This window comes from Coregonus clupeaformis, unplaced genomic scaffold, assembly GCF_020615455.1.
Source record: "Coregonus clupeaformis isolate EN_2021a unplaced genomic scaffold, ASM2061545v1 scaf0083, whole genome shotgun sequence".
Taxonomy (NCBI): Eukaryota; Metazoa; Chordata; class Actinopteri; order Salmoniformes; family Salmonidae; genus Coregonus; species Coregonus clupeaformis.
The window spans coordinates 337,596-358,487 of record NW_025533538.1 but is presented as its reverse complement, the minus strand read 5'-3'; the positions used below and the strand labels follow the sequence as shown (position 1 = coordinate 358,487).

General features: G+C 43.7%; 1 protein-coding gene across 1 annotated transcript; it reads right to left on the bottom strand.

Annotated features, from left to right (window-relative positions):
• Positions 1-1,118: 1,118 nt before the first annotated feature.
• tab1 (TGF-beta activated kinase 1/MAP3K7 binding protein 1) lies at positions 1,119-20,833 on the bottom strand. Its single transcript, XM_045213157.1, has 12 exons — positions 20,768-20,833; positions 18,673-18,803; positions 17,141-17,294; positions 16,879-16,965; positions 16,416-16,554; positions 14,369-14,485; positions 13,050-13,161; positions 5,636-5,780; positions 5,137-5,350; positions 3,946-4,111; positions 2,634-2,726; positions 1,119-2,495 (listed from the first exon to the last, which is right to left on the bottom strand). The coding sequence occupies exons 1-12, from the start codon at positions 20,798-20,800 to the stop codon at positions 2,360-2,362; spliced, it is 1,527 nt and encodes a 508-aa protein (XP_045069092.1). The 5' UTR covers positions 20,801-20,833; the 3' UTR covers positions 1,119-2,359.
• Between the last annotated feature and the right edge of the window lie 59 nt (positions 20,834-20,892).

Here is a 20,892-nt window from a genome sequence, read left to right as displayed (position 1 = left end):
TTCAAAACGTCTGTTTTTAAGATTTAAGCCAAATATATATTTTTTTTGATCCAAAGATATTCCCAAGAGTAACTGACATTGAATGTTCCATTCCTCAACTCGTTTTCATCATAACATTGTAATTACCGTTCAAAGGTTACGTCCCAAATGGCACCCGATTCCCTTTATATGTACTTCTGACCAGATGGCATCCTATTACCTTTATACCCGATTCCCTTTATAGTGCACTTACTTTGGTCAAAAGTACTCCACTATATAGGGAATAGGGTGCTATTTGGGACACACAGACATATGCCGTAAGCTACTTATTTAAAGAGGGTTGACAAAGAAGAGTTGTGTGTAAAGTGTGAGAACTTCCTAAATCTGACACTGAGCGGGGCTGTAGCTCAAGGCACAGACGTCTGTTTACTTGCTTGTTGAAAGGTAGTCTGCTGAATCAAGGATTATACCTCTTTTCAATCTTTCTTTCCTTCCTTCTTTCTTTCCCTCTAAAAGACAACTTAGCCTGTCTATCTTTTCTCCCTGTTCTCTCTTTCTCCAAGGTACAGTCACTTATTTAACTCAGTCAGTCACTCACTTAGTTCACTCAGTCACTCACTTAGTTCACTCAGTCACTCACTCAGTTCACTCACTCACTCACTTAGTTCACTCAGTCACTCACTCAGTTCACTCACTCACTCACTTAGTTCACTCAGTCACTTCACTCAGTCACTTAGTTCACTCAGTCACTTAGTTCACTCAGTCACTTAGTTCACTCAGTCACTTAGTTCACTCAGTCACTTAGTTCACTCAGTCACTTAGTTCACTCAGTCAGATTGGGCCCAATGAAATCAATGTAATACAAAACCTTTCTATACCTTGATCACCTACTTGGCTATTAAAAGTATGGGAATGTATGCACTCCTACTGTAAGTGGCTCTGGATAGGAGCGTCTGCTAAATGACTAAAATGTCAATGTAAAAGAGGCAGTAGTTGAAGGTTGAAGAGCGTCTGCTAAATGACAAATGTAAAAGAGGCAGTAGTTGAAGGTTGAAGAGCGTCTGCTAAATGACTAAAACGTAAATGTAAACAAGAGACAGTAGTAGAAGGATTTGGAAGTCAAAACGACATCGCAGAAGTCACACTTATTTCTATCATTTACTTTCACAATGCACCCTATCTCCAAGGAGACAAAACATACAGAACATGTATAAAGCATACATAAACATATATAAAGCTTCAGGGTCAATTGAATTTCAATTCAGGAAGGGAAAAGAGATACGTAGTCAGTTGTACAACTGAATGCATTCAACTGAAATGTGTCTTGTGTATTTATTGAATCCAAGCCCTCTGAATAAGAGAGGTGAGGGTGCTGCCGTAATCAACGTCCACATCGATTAAGTACACTGACATTTCAATTCCAAATCTCTTCAATGCTTTTCAATGAGGGAACTTTGGAATTTGTTCACTTTCTGAAATTGAAATGGTAGTGACCCTAACCCTGACATATACATAAAATATATAACCATACATAAAAGAAACATACATTAGATGTACATGATTTCATGACTATAAAAAAATATTCAAATAAAAATCACCTTAACTGCCCATCTCTCCTCCAATGAGCAACTCTCTAGACCAAATATGGATAGAGGAGAGAAAGAGAGAGGGAAGAGGCAAGTAGAGAGAACGGGGGTGGGGTGGAAAGAGAGAGAAAGGGGTTGGGTGGAAAGAGAGAGAGAGAGAAGAGGGGAAAGAGATCAAAGGAGAGGTACAGTAACAAGAGCAGCTGAGATGAGTCCCTTCACTTGTCAGCTAATTATGTAATGTGTCATCCGCACTTAACCCCACCTCCTCCTTCCCACCGCCCTCCCTTGTTCACAGACAGACTGATAGAGAGCAGGTGACAGGAGCTACAAACGCCAGCCAACATACACTCACTGACTGTCTGTTGGGAGTCAATTCAGTCCATTCAGGTAGATCTGGGGCCGTATGTATCAAGCATCTCAGATTAAGCACACTGATCTAGGATCAGGTCACCCCTGTCCATATAATCGTATTCATTGTTATCTAAAGCAAAACGGATCCTCAAACAGCCCTCCTACCTGCATAACTGTTGTCCACCTGACCCATCAATAACATTACCTTCATGGCATGTAACAAACATGTTATCAGTTATTGTAAAAGGAATAGTTGTGATAAAGTAAAAAAATATATATATACTTTTCTACCCAAGGATGCCATATCAGTTGCACCGACAAAATCCATCACACATCCCCTCCAATGCATTCCTATACCTCCCTCCCTCAAAAGAGCAGTTATCACTCTATTAACACCAAACCTTGTCCCCACAAAAATCCATTCCTCCCATCCGCCTCCATCACTGAGGCCCCAGCCCGGCCGAGGACCCCTGTGTCCCCAGGTCCGACCCCCACAGCCGGTAGAACTGAGTGAAGTCAACATAGGGTGGGACCCGTCCTGTCTCGTCTGGCTGGACAGCCTGGCTGCCACGCTGTCTGGAGAGAGTACAATACAATGGATATGTTAGTGAATATAATCTTCCTAGAAACAGAATAGATACCATCCCGCCCGGGACTTGAACCGGCAACCTTTCGGTTACCGGTCCCCTTCTCTAACCCCACCGAGCTACCTACCTGAAGAGGCTGCCTCCGTCTCCTGAAGAAGAGCTGGAGCTCTGGGTAGTCTGGGTATTGATGGAGGACTGGAGCGTGGTGGTGGGACTCTGGCTGCGGGGTGGGATAGGGGGCGGGAGGGGGGCGAGAGGGCGAGGGGGGAGAGGGGGAAGAGAGGGAAGAGGGGAGAGACAGAGCTCATTTATAGACTGGAGGATGTCAAGGGAGGAACGGCGGACGACGCTGGGTAGAGGGAGAGTGCTACAGGTGACAAAGGAGGTGAAGAGAAAGAGATGGAGGGAGGGAAAGGTGAGTAGAAGAAACAGGGGAAATAATAGATGGAGGATGGGAAAGCGAGGGAGCATTAGGAGGAGATTCAGAGAAGGAAAAGAAAGAAGGAAGGAGAGAAAAGAATGGTAGGAGGAATGAAGCAATCAACGATTCAGAACAGGGGCATGCACACGTCTCTAACCACAACATAACGTCAAAATCAAAGGAAATAAAGTAACTATGGAAGAACGTGTTGGTCTTTGCTCAGTCCAACAACTACAGACTACGGTTGATCTGAAATGACCCTAAAAAACCCAAATGAAAATGTAAAATGAACTTAAAACTAAAACCATGCAACTGGCTTTGAAACCATCGTCTACACTTGTTGGAGTATGGCCAAGAACACAAGATCATCCATCCCTGCAAAAGTCGTCCAAATCAAGCCAGGGTGGAAATGTGGGTTAAGCTCGGTGCACACCGCGCATGTGTGTATGCATTCTGGCTGGGCGATATATCGTGAATACCAGTATAATGGTATGGATCCACATACCGGTATGGATTTTTACAATACAGTTTTTTACTATATACCATTAAAATCACTTTCATTTCATTTGTTGCCGTGCAAGGGTCATGCTCTACTCATAAAACATATTTACAACTTTTATATTCAGAAACATAAACACCTTAAAAAATGACACAAATATTGTGATATGATGTGTTGGCCATAACACCCAGCACTAGCATGCGTGTGTGAGAGCAAGCCTGCATGTGTATGCTATCTGTGCCCTCCTCCAGGGAAAAGGCTGTGTTAGTCCCGTTGGGGTGTGTGTGTGTGTATGTGTTATTAGCTCGGTGTGTGTGTGTGTTTGTGTATGTGTTATTAGCTTGGTGTGTGTATGTATGTGTTATTAGCTTGGTGTGTGTGTGCGCTTTGGGTGAGTTGCTATGGATAAATCTGCTACACGGCATATATGATATATATTACCCAGGTGTGTGTGTGGGTGTTATTACCCAGGTGTGTGTGTGGGTGTTATTACCCAGGTGTGTGTGTGGGTGTTATTACCCAGGCGTGTGTGTGGGTGTGCCCTCCTCCAGAGTGGAGGCTGTGTTGGTCCCGTTGGTGAGGGTACCCCCCTGAGAAGGCATGACCAGGGAGAGGGTGACGCTGGTCTTACTGGTGCTGCTGGGGCAGTTGGAGTAGGGCACCGACACTGGGTAGATACGACCACCTAGAAACATAGTAAAACACAAGTAAAATGGTTAATTCAATTAGCTGGAATTAGATGAAGAATTCAAGCTTTCCTGTTCATTTGGTATTGAGGTCTACCTGCAGACGACCAGAAATGCATCTTGAGACTGTTTGAATGTATGAGAATAATTATAAAGAATATGAACTGAGGTATAACTCAGTTAGACCCTCATCTGCAAGGCTCAAGCTCTACTGAAGGCTCTTGACTCTGTATTATGCAGAGACGTCTAACTCACCATTGTGATCTCTACAGTGCAGTCAGCTGGACATCAGTAGCAACACGCAGGCTCAAACACTGTTACATTCTTATTCAGAAGGCCATTTAAGGAAAACTGCCATTTTATCTATCCTCTATTCTAGCACGAAATGAGAAAACATACAATCCTTTCATTACTCAGCCCCCTCCAAGCCAACCTAAAACTCCAGGACCTGGTGTCCCTGGAGGAGTTCAAAGGACAAATAGATGAACAGGTTGTAGCTGTTTCTAGTTGTAACCCCATGTCACTAGTTTGCATTCACTTATGTAAGGAAGCCTGTTGTTTTATAATAAATAATAATACTATGCCATTTAGCAGACGCTTTTATCCAAAGCGACTTACAGTCATACGTGCATACATTTTTTGGGGATCGAACCCACTACCTTGGCGTTACAAGCGCCGTGCTCTACCAGCTGAGCTACAAACAAACATGCCTTCACACACACAGTTTGTTTGCAGTTATATTTGTGCTGTTGCCAGTGTCTTCTGTCTGTGTTGTCTGTTTAGACTTACATTGTTTTTAGTTTTTATCCCAGCCCCCGTCCCCACAGGAGGCCTTTTGCCTCTTGCCAGGCCGTCTTTGTAAATAAGAATGTGTTCTTAATTGACTAACCTGGTTAGATAAAGGTCAAATAAATAAATGTTAAATAAATAAAGGTGAAATCAATACAATTTGGCCTGATATAGTTGATCATGTTGAAGATGAGAGGGTTTCTGCTCTCTGTATGTGTGTGCCTCCTCCACCTACCCTGTGTGGGTGTGAGCGCGCCGTCGGCCAGCGTGTAGTTGAGTGTGCGTATCAGCAGAGTCATGTCTTCGTGGCGGGAGCAGTTGGACGCCCTCTGGCGTCCGCTGGCGTAGACATCGTGGTGCAGCCGCTTGACCCGCTCCACCACCGACTGGGCCACGGCCTCCAGGGTTCCCTGTTGGGCTAGTTCTGCTGCTACCATAGCTACCATCTCCTAGAAGAGGGGGAGGAGAGAGGGGAAAATGTTGCAATGTTTAATGTCATGGGGATATCAACTGAAATCAGGGGGGAGAGAGACGGTTGGAGGGAGGGAGGCAAAGGAGGAGAGGTAGACAGGGGTGGATGATGTTGGAGTTGGGAAGAGGGAGAGTAAGAGGTGGTGGTGAACTATGACGATTGGAAAGACTAGCACTGTCCTCCTTGGACCGAGGTCTTTATCAAAGAAGCTTGTTGTGAATGTATTGGTTAAGTGGTTCATTATATAAGTGAATGCACCCACCTGATTGGCTTGTTCTGGTCCGTGGGCGGACTCCAGGGCTTTGATGAGCCCCTCTGACATCAGCAACAGGAAGCCCGTCACGCCCTCTAACGATTGGCTGGCCTGGATCTCCGGCTCTGCTATGATTGGCTTGTTCTTGGCGGCACTGATGGTCGTGGGCAGGGCATGGAGGAAGAGGAAGGAATAAGACGGACAGATCGATAGAGGAGAGTGAGAGCGAGTGAAAGAGAGAGGAGAAAGGAAAGAAAGGAGAAAAGAGAGCGATGAGATAAGAGGAAGTGCAGCAAAACGTTGTTTCCAATCTACAATACAATCTAAAGTGGATCCTACAGCTATTGTATGCAGTAATCATGTGCCTATGAACAAGAGTTATACTGTTAGCACTGAGGCAGTGTGCCCTAGTAAGAAGTCCACTGTGTGCAGCTCACCCTGCACTAACATAAATAACATGAGCATGTCTACTTCTGCTAAGCTTTCCAGTAAAGCAATGAAAACAATCAAGCATCTCAGAAAAGTGCTAAAAATAGCCCACGTTAACATATGTAGCTTAAGAAATAAGGTTCATTAAATCATTTTTTTTCTAGTAACAGATGACATTCATATTCTGACAATCTCTGAAACTCACTTAGATAATACCTTTGATGATATAGTGGTCGCAACACATGGTTATAACATCTACAGAAAATACAGAAATGCCAAAGGTGGAGGTGTTGCTGTTTATATTCAGAACCACATTCCTGTAAAGCTTAGAGAGAATCTCATGTTAAATACTGTTGAAGTAATATGGCTACAGGTTCATCTGCCTCACCTAAAGCCCATTCTGGTGGGAAGCTGCTATAGACCACCAACAGTCAGTATCTGGATATGTGTGAAATGCTTGATAACGTATGTGATATCAACAGAGATGTACTCCCGAGTGGCGCAGTGGTCTAAGGCACTGCATCGCAGTGCTAGCTGTGCACGAGGACACTAGAGATCCTGGTTCGAATCCAGACCCATGGGTCGCGCACAATTGGCCCAGCGTCTTCCAGGGTAGGGTGGGGAATGGCCGGCAGGGATGTAGCTCAGTTGGTAGAGCATGGCGTTTGCAACGCCAGGGTTGTGGGTTCAATTCCCACAGGGGGCCAGTATGAAAAATAAAAAAAATAATGTATGCACTCACTAACTGTAAGTCGCTCTGGATAAGAGCGTCTGCTAAATGACTAAAACATATATATATATACAGTGGGGAGAACAAGTATTTGATACACTGCCGATTTTGCAGGTTTTCCTACTTACAAAGCAAGTAGAGGTCTATAATTTTTTATCATAGGTACACTTCAACTGTGAGAGACGGAATCTAAAACAAAAATCCAGAAAATCACATTGTATGATTTTTAAGTAATTAATTTGCATTTTATTGCATGACATAAGTATTTGATCACCTACCAACCAGTAAGAATTCCGGCTCTCACAGACCTGTTAGTTTTTCTTTAAGAAGCCCTCCTGTTCTCCACTCATTACCTGTATTAACTGCACCTGTTTGAACTCATTACCTGTATAAAAGACACCTGTCCACACACTCAATCAAACAGACTCCAACCTCTCCACAATGGCCAAGACCAGAGAGCTGTGTAAGGACATCAGGGATAAAAAGGCTGGGATGGGCTACAGGACAATAGGCAAGCAGCTTGGTGAGAACGCAACAACTGTTGGCGCAATTATTAGAAAATGGAAGAAGTTCAAGATGACGGTCAATCCCCCTCGGTCTGGGACTCCATGCAAGATCTCACCTCGTGGGGCATCAATGATCATGTGGAAGGTGAGGGATCAGCCCAGAACTACACGGCAGGACCTGGTCAATGACCTGAAGAGAGCTGGGACCACAGTCTCAAAGAAAACCATTAGTAACACACTACGCCGTCATGGATTAAAATCCTGCAGCGCACGCAAGGTCCCCCTGCTCAAGCCAGCGCATGTCCAGGCCCGTCTGAAGTTTGCCAATGACCATCTGGATGATCCAGAGGAGGAATGGGAGAAGGTCATGTGATCTGATGAGACAAGAATAGAGCTATTTGGTCTAAACTCCACTCGCCGTGTTTGGAGGAAGAAGAAGGATGAGTACAACCCCAAGAACACCATCCCAACCGTGAAGCATGGACGTGGAAACATAATTTTTTGGGGATGCTTTTCTGCAAAGGGGACAGGACGACTGCACCGTAATGAGGGGAGGATGGATGGGGCCATGTATCGCGAGATCTTGGCCAACAACCTCCTTCCCTCAGTAAGAGCATTGAAGATGGGTCGTGGCTGGATCTTCCAGCATGACAACGACCCGAAACACACAGCCAGGGCAACTAAGGAGTGGCTCCGTGAGAAGCATCTCAAGGTCCTGGAGTGGCCTAGCCAGTCTCCAGAACTGAACCCAATAGAAAATCTTTGGAGGGAGCTGAAAGTCCGTATTACCCAGCGACAGCCCCAAAACCTGAAGGATCTGGAGAAGGTGTGTATGGAGGAGTGGGCCAAAATCCCTGCTGTAGTGTGTGCAAACCTGGTCAAGACCTACAGGAAACGTATGTTCTCTGTAATTGCAAACAAAGGATTATGTACCAAATATTAAGTTCTGCTTTTCTGATGTATCAAATACTTATGTCATGCAATAAAATGCAAATTAATTACTTAAAAATCATACAATGTGATTTTCTGGATTTTTGTTTTAGATTCCGTCTCTCACAGTTGAAGTGTACCTATGATAAAAATTACAGACCTCTACATGCTTTGTAAGTAGGAAAACCTGCAAAATCGGCAGTGTATCAAATACTTGTTCTCCCCACTGTATATATATATTTTTTTTTCTGGGTGATTTAAATATTGACTGGCTTTGATCACACTGCCCACTCAAGAGAAAGCTTCAAACTGTAACTAGTGCCTGCAACCTTGCTCAGGTTATCAGTCAACCTACCAGGGTAGTTACAAACAGCACAGGATTTAAATCATCAACATGTATTGATCACATCTTTACTAATGCTGCAGAAATCTGCTTTAAAGCAATATCCAAATCCATCGGATGTAGTGATCACAACATAGTAGCCATATCTAGGAAAACCAAAGTTCCAAAGGCTGGGCCTAATATAGTGTAAAAGAGGTCATACAATAAGTTTTGTAGTGATTCCTATGTTGTTGATGTAAATAATACTTGTTGGTCTGTGGTGTGTAATGAAGAGCAACCAGACGCTGCAGTCATTCATTGAATCAGATGGCTCATTCATCACAAAACCCACTAATATTACCAATTACTTTAAGGATTTGTTTCATTGGCAAGATCAGCAAATTTAGGCATGATACGCCAGCAGCAAATGCTGACACTACACATCCAAGTATAACTGATCAAATTATGAAAGACTAGCATTGTAATTTTGAATTCCGTAAAGTGTGTGGAAGAAGCGAAACAATTATTGTTGTCTATCAACAATGACAAGCCACAGGGGTCTGACAACTTGGATGGAAAATTACTGAGGATAATAGCGGACGATATTGCCACTCCTATTTGCCATATCTTCAATCTAAGCCAGGCCTGGGCAAAGGCCGGCCTGGGGGCCGTGTGCGGCCCACGACCTGATTCAATACGGCCCACGGAATCATGCTCAGATCACATAAAGAATTTGCAATAGTAAAGTTTTGAAAAACGTATTTGCTATTCAAATTAAAAGCCCAATGAATGCTCGCCTTTGTGTAATGATTTAACTCCCACCGCTTGCGGGACATTTATTTTGAAGGCACGCATAAATAACAACTGCACGAGGACAGACAGTGACTGACAGGCTGACACATACGTCAGTTACAAATAGTAGCTAGCTAGAAATTGCGCAAAAATGAGTTTTTCAAAGAAAAGGAAAGTAGACAATGAATGTAGGATGTTCCAGCAAGAGTGGACATCGAAATATATATTTATTGAGGTATCAGGGAAAGCTGTCTGCTTCGAGAGCATAGCTGTCTTGAAAGACTACGACTTGTCCCGACACTTCCAGACGAAGCATGCAGAGAAATATAGGAATTTGTCTTCTGAGCAGAGGGCAAGTGCATCGAAAGAGTTGCTTTCTCAGTTGCAAAAGCAGCAAGGACTTTTCACAAAACTGCATTCAGCAAACGACGGAATTGCGAGAGCTAGCTATGTACTGTCCCACAGAATTGCTAAACATAGCAAGCCATTCGCTGAGGACTCTGCAGCAATACTTTGCCCCGACAAGAAAGAGCTGTTTGAAAACGTTTCCCTGTCAAGACGAACAGTGACACCTCTACGGAAGCACAGTTCCCGCTCAGCCCAGTCAAAGCTATTCGCTGCTCTGGCACCCCAATGGTGGAACAAGCTCCCCCACGACGCCAGGACAGCGGAGTCACTGACCACCTTCCGGAGACACTTGAAACCCTACCTCTTTAAGGAATACCTGGAATAATCTAACAGTAATCCTTCTACACACCCCCCCTCCCCCAGTGGTGGTTGTCCCACTGGCTATCCTAAGTTGAATGCACCAATTTGTAAGTCGTTCTGGATAAGAGTGTCTGCTAAATGACTTAAATGTAAATATGGAACAACAGTTGAAAGACAGGGTAAAGGATTTCACCCATTTCTCCTTGGCCCTGGATGAGAGCAGTGATGCACGTGACACGCGCAGTTGTTGACATTCTTACGAGGCATAACTCTAGACTTTGAAATTACAGAGGAGCTTGCTTCAGTGCAGTCAATGAAGAGCACAAACACAGGGAAATATTTATTGGAGGAGGTTAATAAGTGTGTAGCAAAGCTGGGACTGGGTTTTGAAAAGTTATCCAGTGTGACCACTGATGTGTTCCCAACCTTGACAGGAAAAAACTTTGGCCTTTTGAAAAGGATACAAGATCAAGTAGCTGAGCTGAACCCAGATCAGAAAATAATTTTCCTGTATTGCATTATTCATTAGGAGGTGCTTTGTAACTGTGTTCTGAAAATGAGCCATGTTGTGGATACAGTCACTAAAGCGGTAAACTTCATAAGAGCAAAATCTTTAAACCACAGGCAGTTTGTCTCACTGTTGGAAGAGACAGAGTCGGGTCATGCAGCTCTCCCCTACCACACAAACGTGAGATGGCTGAGTTTGGGGAAGGCGCTTAAAAGGGTGTGGGACCTGAAGTCGGAGATTGCTGAGTTTTTGCAAATGAATGGAAAATATGTGGATTTCCCTCAACTGCAAGATAAAGAATGGTTGGCTGATTTTGCCTTCACCGTGGACATCATGGCCCTCATGAATGAACTGAATTCCAAACTACAAGAGAAGGGCCTTTTTGCACATCAGATGTACAGCCTTGTCAAAGCCTTCAAGGGAAAATTACTCCTCCTGGAGTAATGGATGTGGTTAATTTCTGTGCATATTAAAAAAGTAAAATAAGTAGCATATCTGGACATGATTTACAGTAGATATATCTGTCAACACAGTCATACACATGATGTATAATCCTGTAATATGATTCAGGCCCACGATGGCAAAAATATATTCTAATGTGGCCCTCCATGGAAAATAATTGCCCAGGCCTGATCTCAGCCTACTAGAAAGTGTGTGCCCTCAGGCCTGGAGAGAAGCAAAAGTAATTACAGTACCCAAGAATAGTAAAGCCCCCTTTACTGGCTCAAATAGCCGACCAATCAGCCTGTTATCAACCCTTAGTAAACTTTTGGAAAAAATTGTGTTTGACCAGATACAATGCTATTTTACTGTAAACAAATTGACAGACTTTCAGCATGCTTAAAGGGAAGGGCATTCTACAAGCTCAGCACTTACACTGAGAGAAATTGATAAAAAAGATTGTGGGAGCTGTTTTGTTAGACTTCAGTGCAGCTTTAGACATTATCGATCATAGTCTGCTGATGGAAAACGTATGTGTTATGTCTTTACACCCCCTGCTATATTGTGGATAAAGAGTTACCTGTCTAACAGAACACAGAGGGTGTTCTTTAATGGAAGCCTATCCAACATAATCCAGGTAGAATCAGGAATTCCCCAGGGCAGCTGTCTAGGCCCCTTACTTTTTTCAATCTTTACTAAAGACATGCCACTGGCCTTGAGTAAAGCCAGTGTGGCTATGTATGCAGATGACTCAACACTATTCACGTCAGCTACTACAGCGAGTGAAATCACTGCAACACTTAACAAAGAGCTGCAGTTAGTTTCAGAATGGGTGGCAAGGAATAAGTTAGTCCTAAATATTTCAAAAACTAAAAGCATTGTATTTGGGACAAATCATTCACTAAACCATAAACCTCAACTAAATCTTGTAATACATCATGTGGGATTGAGCAAGTTGAGGTGACTAAACTGCTTGGAGTAACTCTGGATTGTAAACTTGTCATGGTCAAAACATATTGATACAACAGTAGCTAAGATTGGGAGAAGTCTGTCAATAACAAAGCGCTACTCTGCCTTTTTAACAACACTATCAACAAGGCAGGTCCTACAGGCTCTAGTTATGTCGCACCTGGACTACTGTTAAGTCGTGTAGTCAGGTGCCACAAAGAGAGCTAACATTAATAAAATGCATGTAAATCTCTCATGGCCCATTGTGGAGGAGAGATTGACTTCATCATTACTTGTTTTTGTAAGAAGTGTTGACATGCTGAATGCACCGAGGTGTCTGTTTAAACTACTAGCACACAGCTCGGACACCCATGCATACCCCACAAGACATACCACTAAAGGTCTCTTCACAATCCCCAAGTCAAGAACAGATTATGGGAGGCGCACAGTACTACATAGAGCCATGGCAACATGGAACACTATTCCACATCAGGTAACTGATGCAAGCAGTAGAATCAGATTTAAAAAACAGATAAAAATACACCTTATGGAACAGCGGAGACTGTGAAGACACACACACAGGCACACATACACCTGATAAGACACACACTCTACACACACGTACACATGGATGTTGTCTTGTAAATATGTGATAGTGGCCTGAGGGAACACACTAAATGTATAGGGTAAAGTGTTATGAAATGTAACGTCATGTAATATTTCCAACTGTATATAACTGCCTTAATGTTGCTGGACCCCAGGAAGAGTAGCTTCTGCCTTGGCAGCAGCTAATGGGGATCCTTAATAAATACAAATATGAAAGTGGAGCGTTTTTCCACTTGAAATCTCGTACTCAGTCTACCTGCCGCTATGCAGCACTGAAGAAATCCAATGGGAAACTCAATTAAGTGCATTTTTCTGTGGATGAGTTTAATCATATTCAAAGATCCAGCCTTATTTTCATCCTTTTGGCTCAGCTACAGAGGACAGCAGGAAATTGAAGTTCTGAGCCTTTGTGTGTGTGTGTGTGTGTGTGTGTGTGTGTGTGTGTGTGTGTGTGTGGGTGTGTAAATGCATGTACACGCGTTAGTGTGTCTGTGTACGCCTACCTCAACAGATCTATATCTGTATAGTTATATTTAACCCTGTAGTCTCCAATCCTCCTGGTGCTGCTCTGACCAGCTATCAGACCAGCCTGACGAAGACCAGACACATCAAGACCTGGGAGATGGAGGGAGGAGAGGAGGGGGAAGGAGAAGATGAGGGGAAAAGTGGGATCAGGTGGAGAAGAGGAGAGCGGAGGAGAGGTGAAGGGGAGTGGAGGATGAGATGGGGGAAAAGACAGGGTGGGAGGAGGGGATGAGGTGGAGAAGAGGAGAAGAGGTGAAGGGGAGTGAAAGAGGGAACAAGGAAACAGAAAGAAAGGAATGAGATGAGGAGAGCAGACGTAAAGGACGAATGAAGCAGAGATGGGAGAGATAGGTGGAGGTGATGAAAGTAAGAGAGGGAGGGGAAGAGAAGAGAGGAGAGGGGAAGGAGAAGAGGTCACCTTCAACCAGGGTTTGTGTTTTCCAATTAATTGACCCCCATTCCATTTTAAAGGCAGACTCAGAGATATGACGTAGGTGCACAAAGTAAAACAGCATGGTGGGTCAATTTCCACAACAACTAAGTGCGTTGAAGCGCAAGGCTCAACTCCTCAGCTGTTTTAGTCCCGTAGTTACCAGGCTGTAACAGCATGAAGTGAACCCATGCACAGACACTGTGTGTGACCGTGTGAGAGCCATGTCTTTCATCTAGCGCATCCCAATATCTGTGCTGCTGCTCGTGGCAATGTCATTTCGCTGAGTCTACCTTTAATAATTAAATGAATTACACAAGCTATTTAATCATTATCCCTGGGGTGAGAGAGAGGCTGAGAGCGAGAGAACAGAAAGAGAGAGAGAGAGGTAGGGGAGAGGTGGAGTGTATGTTTGTAAGACTGTAAAAACACCAGGAAATCAGCTCCAATTGATTTTAATTTTGGAAATCTGTTTGCAAATATTCCCACGCACAGACAGTCAGGACACTAGTTTTAACATCCCATCGGAAAGACGGCACCCTACGCAGGACAATGTTCCCAAATGTAATCAAGGTTTGAAATGATTATGTTTTAGTCAGATACTATATCTGTTTAGGCTTCTTGCGGTCAATTTGCAGTCTAAAAATATATATTATTTATTATGTTCCAGCCCCCCGACCATCCGCTCAAGAAAAAATTGGCCCGCGGCTGAATCTAGTTGATGATCCCTGCTATAACATATGATATGGTTAGCTGATACGTAAAATACCTATCCAGGCAATGTAAGACCTGGCATACGTCAGCAACATCTGAGCAGGGGAACACGACCTGTGTGTGTGTGTGTGTGTGTGTGTGTGTGTAACTCACCCAGCCCAGCCAGTCTCTGCAGCTCGTCCTCGTTCTCTGTGGTGTGAGGTCGTCCGATCTGGATCACCTGGTTCTGACCGTCGCTGGTCGACTTACACAGCAGGGCCCGGTTGGTACCTGAACACAACACAACCATTAGACCACAATACAAACAGTCTGGTTGGTCCCTGGACCACAACACAACCACCCATAAAAATTCAATACAGTAAGAGAGTCTGGTTGGTACCTGGACCAGAAACAGAACATAATCCAGTATTGTATAATAATACCATTTCATTTCATTTTGTTGATTATTGGTACATTGATTGATTAAAAGGCTGCAGTAGCTGCAAGTACAGCTGACCCCAACAACCTTATCACTAAGATCCCTGACATTGAAACCAGTCTGAAACAGTCACTGTAATGGAGACCTCACTTATGAATTACTTCATTGGTGGCAGGTAGCCTAGCGGTTAAGAGCATTGGACCAGTAACCGAAAGGTTGCTGGTTTGAATCCCCGAGCCGACTAGGTGAAAAACCTGTAAATGTGCCCTTGAGCAAGGCACTTAACCCTAATTGCTCTTGTAAGTCGCTCTGGATAAGACTAAAATGTGAATTAATTAACGAATTAAATGGCTGTAATTGTCTATTAATTGGTCTTTCTGGTTTTAAGACCGGTTGATTAGAATCAAATAAACTAATCAAGATCTCTTGGGTTTTTATGCTGGTGGGTATTAGCTTGGTTAGCATAATGGTAGAGGAGATGTTGTTAACGTCTTGTGTTCCTGACCATGGCATTGCAACAACCTCTACACCCTATCTGTCACATCTCAGCAGAAATACAACCTAACAAGCCGATAGGATTCACACACACACACACACTATGGAATGAGTCAGGTGACTCTCCACAGCTGGAAACACTTTTCTCCCATAAAGGTTCCGTTTCATTGCCAAGGTCACCTCTCCACTTTGACCCCTGACCCGTACAAAGCTGGTGAGATAGACTGAACAGTCTCCTTCTTTTCCCCTCTCCACCCCTCCCCCGTAATGAACAGCCTTTAGTCCCCCCCCCCTAAATAAATCATTTTCTGTCCTTATTCCACCCTTCAAACACCCAAGGGTCTTTTTCCCCTTCACTCCTCCCCCTGCTTTCTTTACCTTTTATTTGGCCCCCAAATCCCAATTTGAGACAGGCAGAGAGACGGCTAACCACGGGCTGAAAAAAGGACCCCAAATGGCCAGTCTGGAATTGTTGAGACCAAAACGTAGCTTTAAAAGATCCTTTACAATTATGGAGGATTTACATCACCAGTTGAGTTTCTTTTCTATGACCCAATGACTGACACACACACGTCTGTATGGAATAGCCAGACAGATGGTTTAAGGCCTATTGTAATGACCTAATGAGAAATGATTACGAGAATGGGTCTGGTTGTTATATCAACCCACGGTGAAACCCTCAGGAATGTGTGTGTGTTCATTTCAGAAATCTCTTTCTGGCTCTCGGCTAGAATTCTAATTTCCTACCAGAGTGGTCTGGCTTTAGGATTTTTTTCAAATAATATATTTAGATGTTTTTCCACTCTCTGGTTCGGGGGGAGGGGGGTCTCACACACACAGATGTAGACAGTAGAAACACATGGCCACGCACACGCACACACAGATGTTGACTAAGAAAATAGTTACAGGGCAGAAAGGCTGGAACAAAGCCTGTTGACGTTCTGAATATAATTTCTAACATGCGTTTTGAATCAGAGCAGTAAATATAATTTGAACGTGTGTGTAAAAGGTCAGTGAGGACTAGGAGGTGTTGGCTCCAGTACCACCAGCAACGCTGGTATACAGGGATCCATCTATGGCTCCAGTACACTTTTTCAGACTGCCAAACCAAACCATACTATGCTGGCTTGAATATCTAATTGTGCCTGTGTGTTTACGTGGCTGTGGTTGTGTTCATGCAAGGCTGTGCCCCTGGATGTGTATGTGAGCTTCCTGTGTCTGTGCGTGTTGTTGTATGTGTGTGTATGTGTGTGTGTGTGTGTGTGTGTGTTGAACAACAGTACGTACCCACGTTGGCGATGTAGAGCTTGTTATTGTGTATCAGAGCCACCACAGCCGTAGCTCCACCAGACACCTCCTGCTCCAGCTCCTTCAGCCTCTCAGAAAGCTTCTGACTCTGGGGGGACAGCTGGTGGAATGATACACCCTGGTGGAGGGAGGGAGGGAGGGAGGGGTTGGGGAGGGAGAGGGATGAGGGTGGGCAAAAAAAGTAGAAGATGGGAATAGGAGAGAGAAAGAGATTTAGGAAGGTTAGTTAAGATCGATTAAACGGCTAATGAGACTATATTGATTCCCAATGAGTACATTCTAATATGAATTAAAACTGTGGTTGCCATGGAAATCAACGGTGCAAAAAGTTCCTAAATCTAAGTTCAATCTCCTGGGAATCAAACAGTAGTACAAAACTTAACACGCTATAATACGTCACAAGTCTGCACTGTGAGAGTGAGTGACAGAGTGCCATGCTTACCTCAGGTAGCTGAGATTGTATATTAGCCTTTTCTGCCAGAGCGTCACCGATTGTCTCAAAGTAACTCTTCTCTACAACGTCGAAGGCCTTAGGATAAAACAACAGAACCAATGGTATAAACATTCAAATAGCTTTTCTTATGATATGATGCTTCTTTGGCTGCGTACTACCTAGAGCAGACAGACAGACAGACAGACGGACAGGCAGGCAGACACGCTGATTCAAAGACATAACAGTCGATATCACACACACGCGCGCCTACCTGTGAGAGAATTCTGCGGACATCAGCGTCAGTGTGTGTAGAGTTGAGCTGTCCCAGAAGCAGTTCTGCTGTCAGACACTGAGAGACGAAGCTGGACACTCTGCTCCCATCAAACCCATTAAACACTCCGTACAGGGAACAGCCATCCTCACCTCTGATTGGACAGAAAGAACCAACTCTTTATCTGATTGGTCAAAACAAGAACAACTCTTATATTTGATTGGTCTGTTGTGAGACACTGGTCGAGTTTGTTTTGCATGGCCCGGTTCCCTGTGTGGGCGGAGTTTGCTTATTTTAGACCATTCCATTGGTCCTAATCTCCACCCACCGGGGCATGCAAAACGAACTCACACATTGAGACACAAAGCTGGACACTCTAACCCTGTACAGAAAACAGCCATCCTCACCTCTGATTGGACAGAAGACAACTCTTTATGTCTGATTGGACAATATTCCTAGAACTCTTACTGGCTGTGTTATCTGCACAGATCACAAGCCTTGGTCAGTGTGAGTATGTAAGCAGGGGTTCCCCTTTTTTGCCCCACGACCCCATTTTGATATTTAAAAAAATGTCTAGACCCCACCATGTAAAACATGTGATGTAATCAACAACGGCCAATGTTTACTTTTTTAATTGGGGCTATGACAGTCTATTACAAATCAGTCTGACAGTACTTTTGACAGTATATCAATATGAAGGAAGAATGGTTTGAAGTAGGGCCGAGACGATACCAGTATTGCGATATTGTTTCAATGACAAAAATGAAAACACAAAGCAGACTTGACTCTCCGGTCCTTTAAAAACCTGCTGTATGTAAAATATTGTGTGCTATAGCTTGGAAAATAAATACATGTGACTCTGGATGTCAATAAATATTGTTTGTTTCCAACATAAGGGCTGTTTTCCTAAAGAAGTTAAATCTGCTTCATGTTTTGTGTACTTGCCATGATACTAAAGTTCTAGCCCTATTTTGAAGTGACTGAAATGCATCAAAAAGGTATTGGGAAGTTCAGAAGATCATCAGGCAATAATTTTGTATGATCTTCTGTGTAGAACGATAGGGCCTAGTTACTGCCCCCCAGTCTTGATGTAGCGTCTTGTCCACTATGTTCTAAATGAGTCTTGTGGGCATTGTAGAGGGAAACAGAAGACACATACATGTTTCTGAGAGTCTTATCTTTCAGTAATGTGCTCATCAACCGTTCAAAAGATAGAGCCACATTTGTAGGAAGAAAATAGAAACCGCTCTGTTTATTACAACCACATCTGTTGGCGAACAGAGGTTACTGATGTAACCCTGGTTCTATGAACCAAGCAATTGGCTCCAGTACCACCAGCAACGCTGGTATACAGGGATTCATCTATGGCTCCAGCACCCTTTTTCAGACTGCCAAACCAAACCATACTATGCTGGCTTGAATATGTTTTTTCCAGCATGGTTCCCATAGCTATGGTGGATGTGTAACCAGGCCAGGACAGTACAGCTGGGTTTGGCCTTAAAGTGTGAATCAGGCTCAGGTGTCTCAGTTACCTGAACCTGAAGTGTCCGTCCTCGTTGGGGTGGCTCTGGGTGTCCTTTCCGTCGGGTCCATAGGTACAGTTGGGGGCCGTGCCCACCCCACACATCTGACACAGGGGCAGGTCATCAGTCCAGCTCTGATGCTACCATGGTGGAGATTGAACAATGACATTAGCTAGTTAGTCATAGAGATCCTACTTATGTAACCTAATTCTATGGTTTTAGTGTTCAGACTTTTCTGACGACCATTGAAATTGTCCTGCTACTTGGCCTGCTAATTGTTTCCTACTAGATTTGAGACCCATATCATACTGTTCTGATGCTGTGGGAAAACACAGATTCATACTTCTGCTTCAGTTTAGGCTTTGACGACCATAGAAACTGTACAGTATTCACATAAAAACTTGGCCTCAAACAGTGTAATATTAACAGAAAACGAACAAGTCAAGTGTGTTCAGAAAATGTCCCTTTCTTCACTACCATTGGCTAGCTAGATAGAACCAATGATTTGGACAGGGGCGGTGTGTTCATTAGGGCGATATGGGCGACGCACTGCCAAACGGGAAAAGGAAGGGATTTTTTTTCTAATCAATTATATCACGGCAACAGTAGTTATCAGTGTTCTAATCTAGACGTCTGATCTGCCACTAAATGTCCAATCAGGCTAAAGTCGTGCTTCAAATGGCCCCGCCCCTTTTGGGGCGATTTCAGTCAGGTTGAAAATCGCCCCAGAAGTCTCTCATAGACTCTCATGTAAAATCATTTTTTTTCAAATATCAGAGCTTTCAATACAATCTCTATGGGTTCCGGGAGGGCTTGCACTTACGCGCTTTCGTCATACGTAACATAACCATTAACGTAACTAAGAAAAGAGCGGGTAGCAGCGTCAATCAATTCACGTACTACTGTCAAGATGGCTAGCGTTCAGTGCAACTCGATTGTCTCTTTGAAAGAAGTTCCTTTTTGTCGGCGAACAAATCAAGATAAATTGGCAACGAAACAATTAGGACCTCCCAGACCAAATTTAATAATTCAACAGGTTTCTACTAAAGGGGGAAAGTCCTACACCTGAGGATTTTCCAAAAATTGGTACGAACGAAAAACCTGGCTAGCAGGCTGCGATGTAGCTAATGCAGTCTTCTGCTACCCCTGCTTACTCTTTCACCCTGAAGGCGGCACGGCAGACAGCACCGCTTGGACAGCGACTGGTGTAACGGACATGCACCATCTTTCAGAAAAGATTAAGAAACATGAGCTGTCAAAGACCCACATGGATAGCTGTTTGAGATTGTCTGCTTTGGGGAGAGTGAACATTGCCACAACTGGATGAGGGATACAGGCTAGCTGTCCGCCGCCACAACGATGAGGTTAGCAAGAACCGCCACATCCTCAGCCGGCTAATCCAGTGTGTGAAGTTTTGCGGAGTGTTTGAGTTAGCTTTGCGAGGCAAAGATGAAACTGAGGGCTCCACCAACCCTGGTATTTTTCTTGGACTTGTCAACTTTGTGGCACAATTAGATGAGGTGTTTTATGGAAATGCATATTGTTTATGCAGTGTTGAGGAATGTGAAAGAACACCCTTGATTATTTTTACTGTGATAACTTATTTTGCTTTTGTAAGCCAACACTTTTGAGATCAGTCAATAAATGCTTCTGGTATTTACTTATATGCTGCCCCTGTCTTCATGTTGTTGCTGGACATATCTTTTTTAAAATGTGTGTAGGTCACCTAAATCATCAGAAAAATTGCCCCCCCTGAGTATTTTTTCAGAAGCCGCCACTGGATTTGGATATAACTCAACTGACCCCTGTGGCTAAGAGAAACGCCCCTTAAATAGTAGCTAGCTAAATACATATAAATTGTCAAGTAAAGAACACAAACTTAGTTAGTTTTCTAGCTGGCTAAGCTAGCAATGTTTTTAGCCACGTTAGGCTAGCTTAGCTAGCGGCAGATGCTGTTGCTTGCCGCGCACCCCCACGGGGTTCGTGAACTAGTTGTTTCAATTGTCTTTTGGTGAGCTATATTACTTTATTCGAACACAAAATGTGACTGGAGTTGGTTATCAATAAGCACGTCTATAAAAATGAGAAATTATTTTTGTCTTACGCTTTGCATCAGCTGCCGACGCTGGGACGCCATCTTTGACGGAACTGTTTGTGAACTTCATGGGCGTCAACCTTGCGCAACGATTGCGCATTTGCCTTTCATTTCCTTTATTATAGCGCCATCAT

Excerpts from the sequence above, each read along its gene's own strand:
- tab1 (XM_045213157.1), bottom strand. The coding sequence starts at position 20,800 with ATGGCGTCCCAGCGTCGGCAGCTGATGCAAAGC. Across the intron at positions 14,486-16,415 it reads GCTCTACATCGCCAACGTGG|GTACCAACCGGGCCCTGCTG; the intron begins GTACGTACTGTT and ends TGTTGTGTTCAG. Across the intron at positions 2,727-3,945 it reads ACACCCACACACACGCCTGG|CCAGAGTCCCACCACCACGC; the intron begins GTAATAACACCC and ends CCCACCCCGCAG.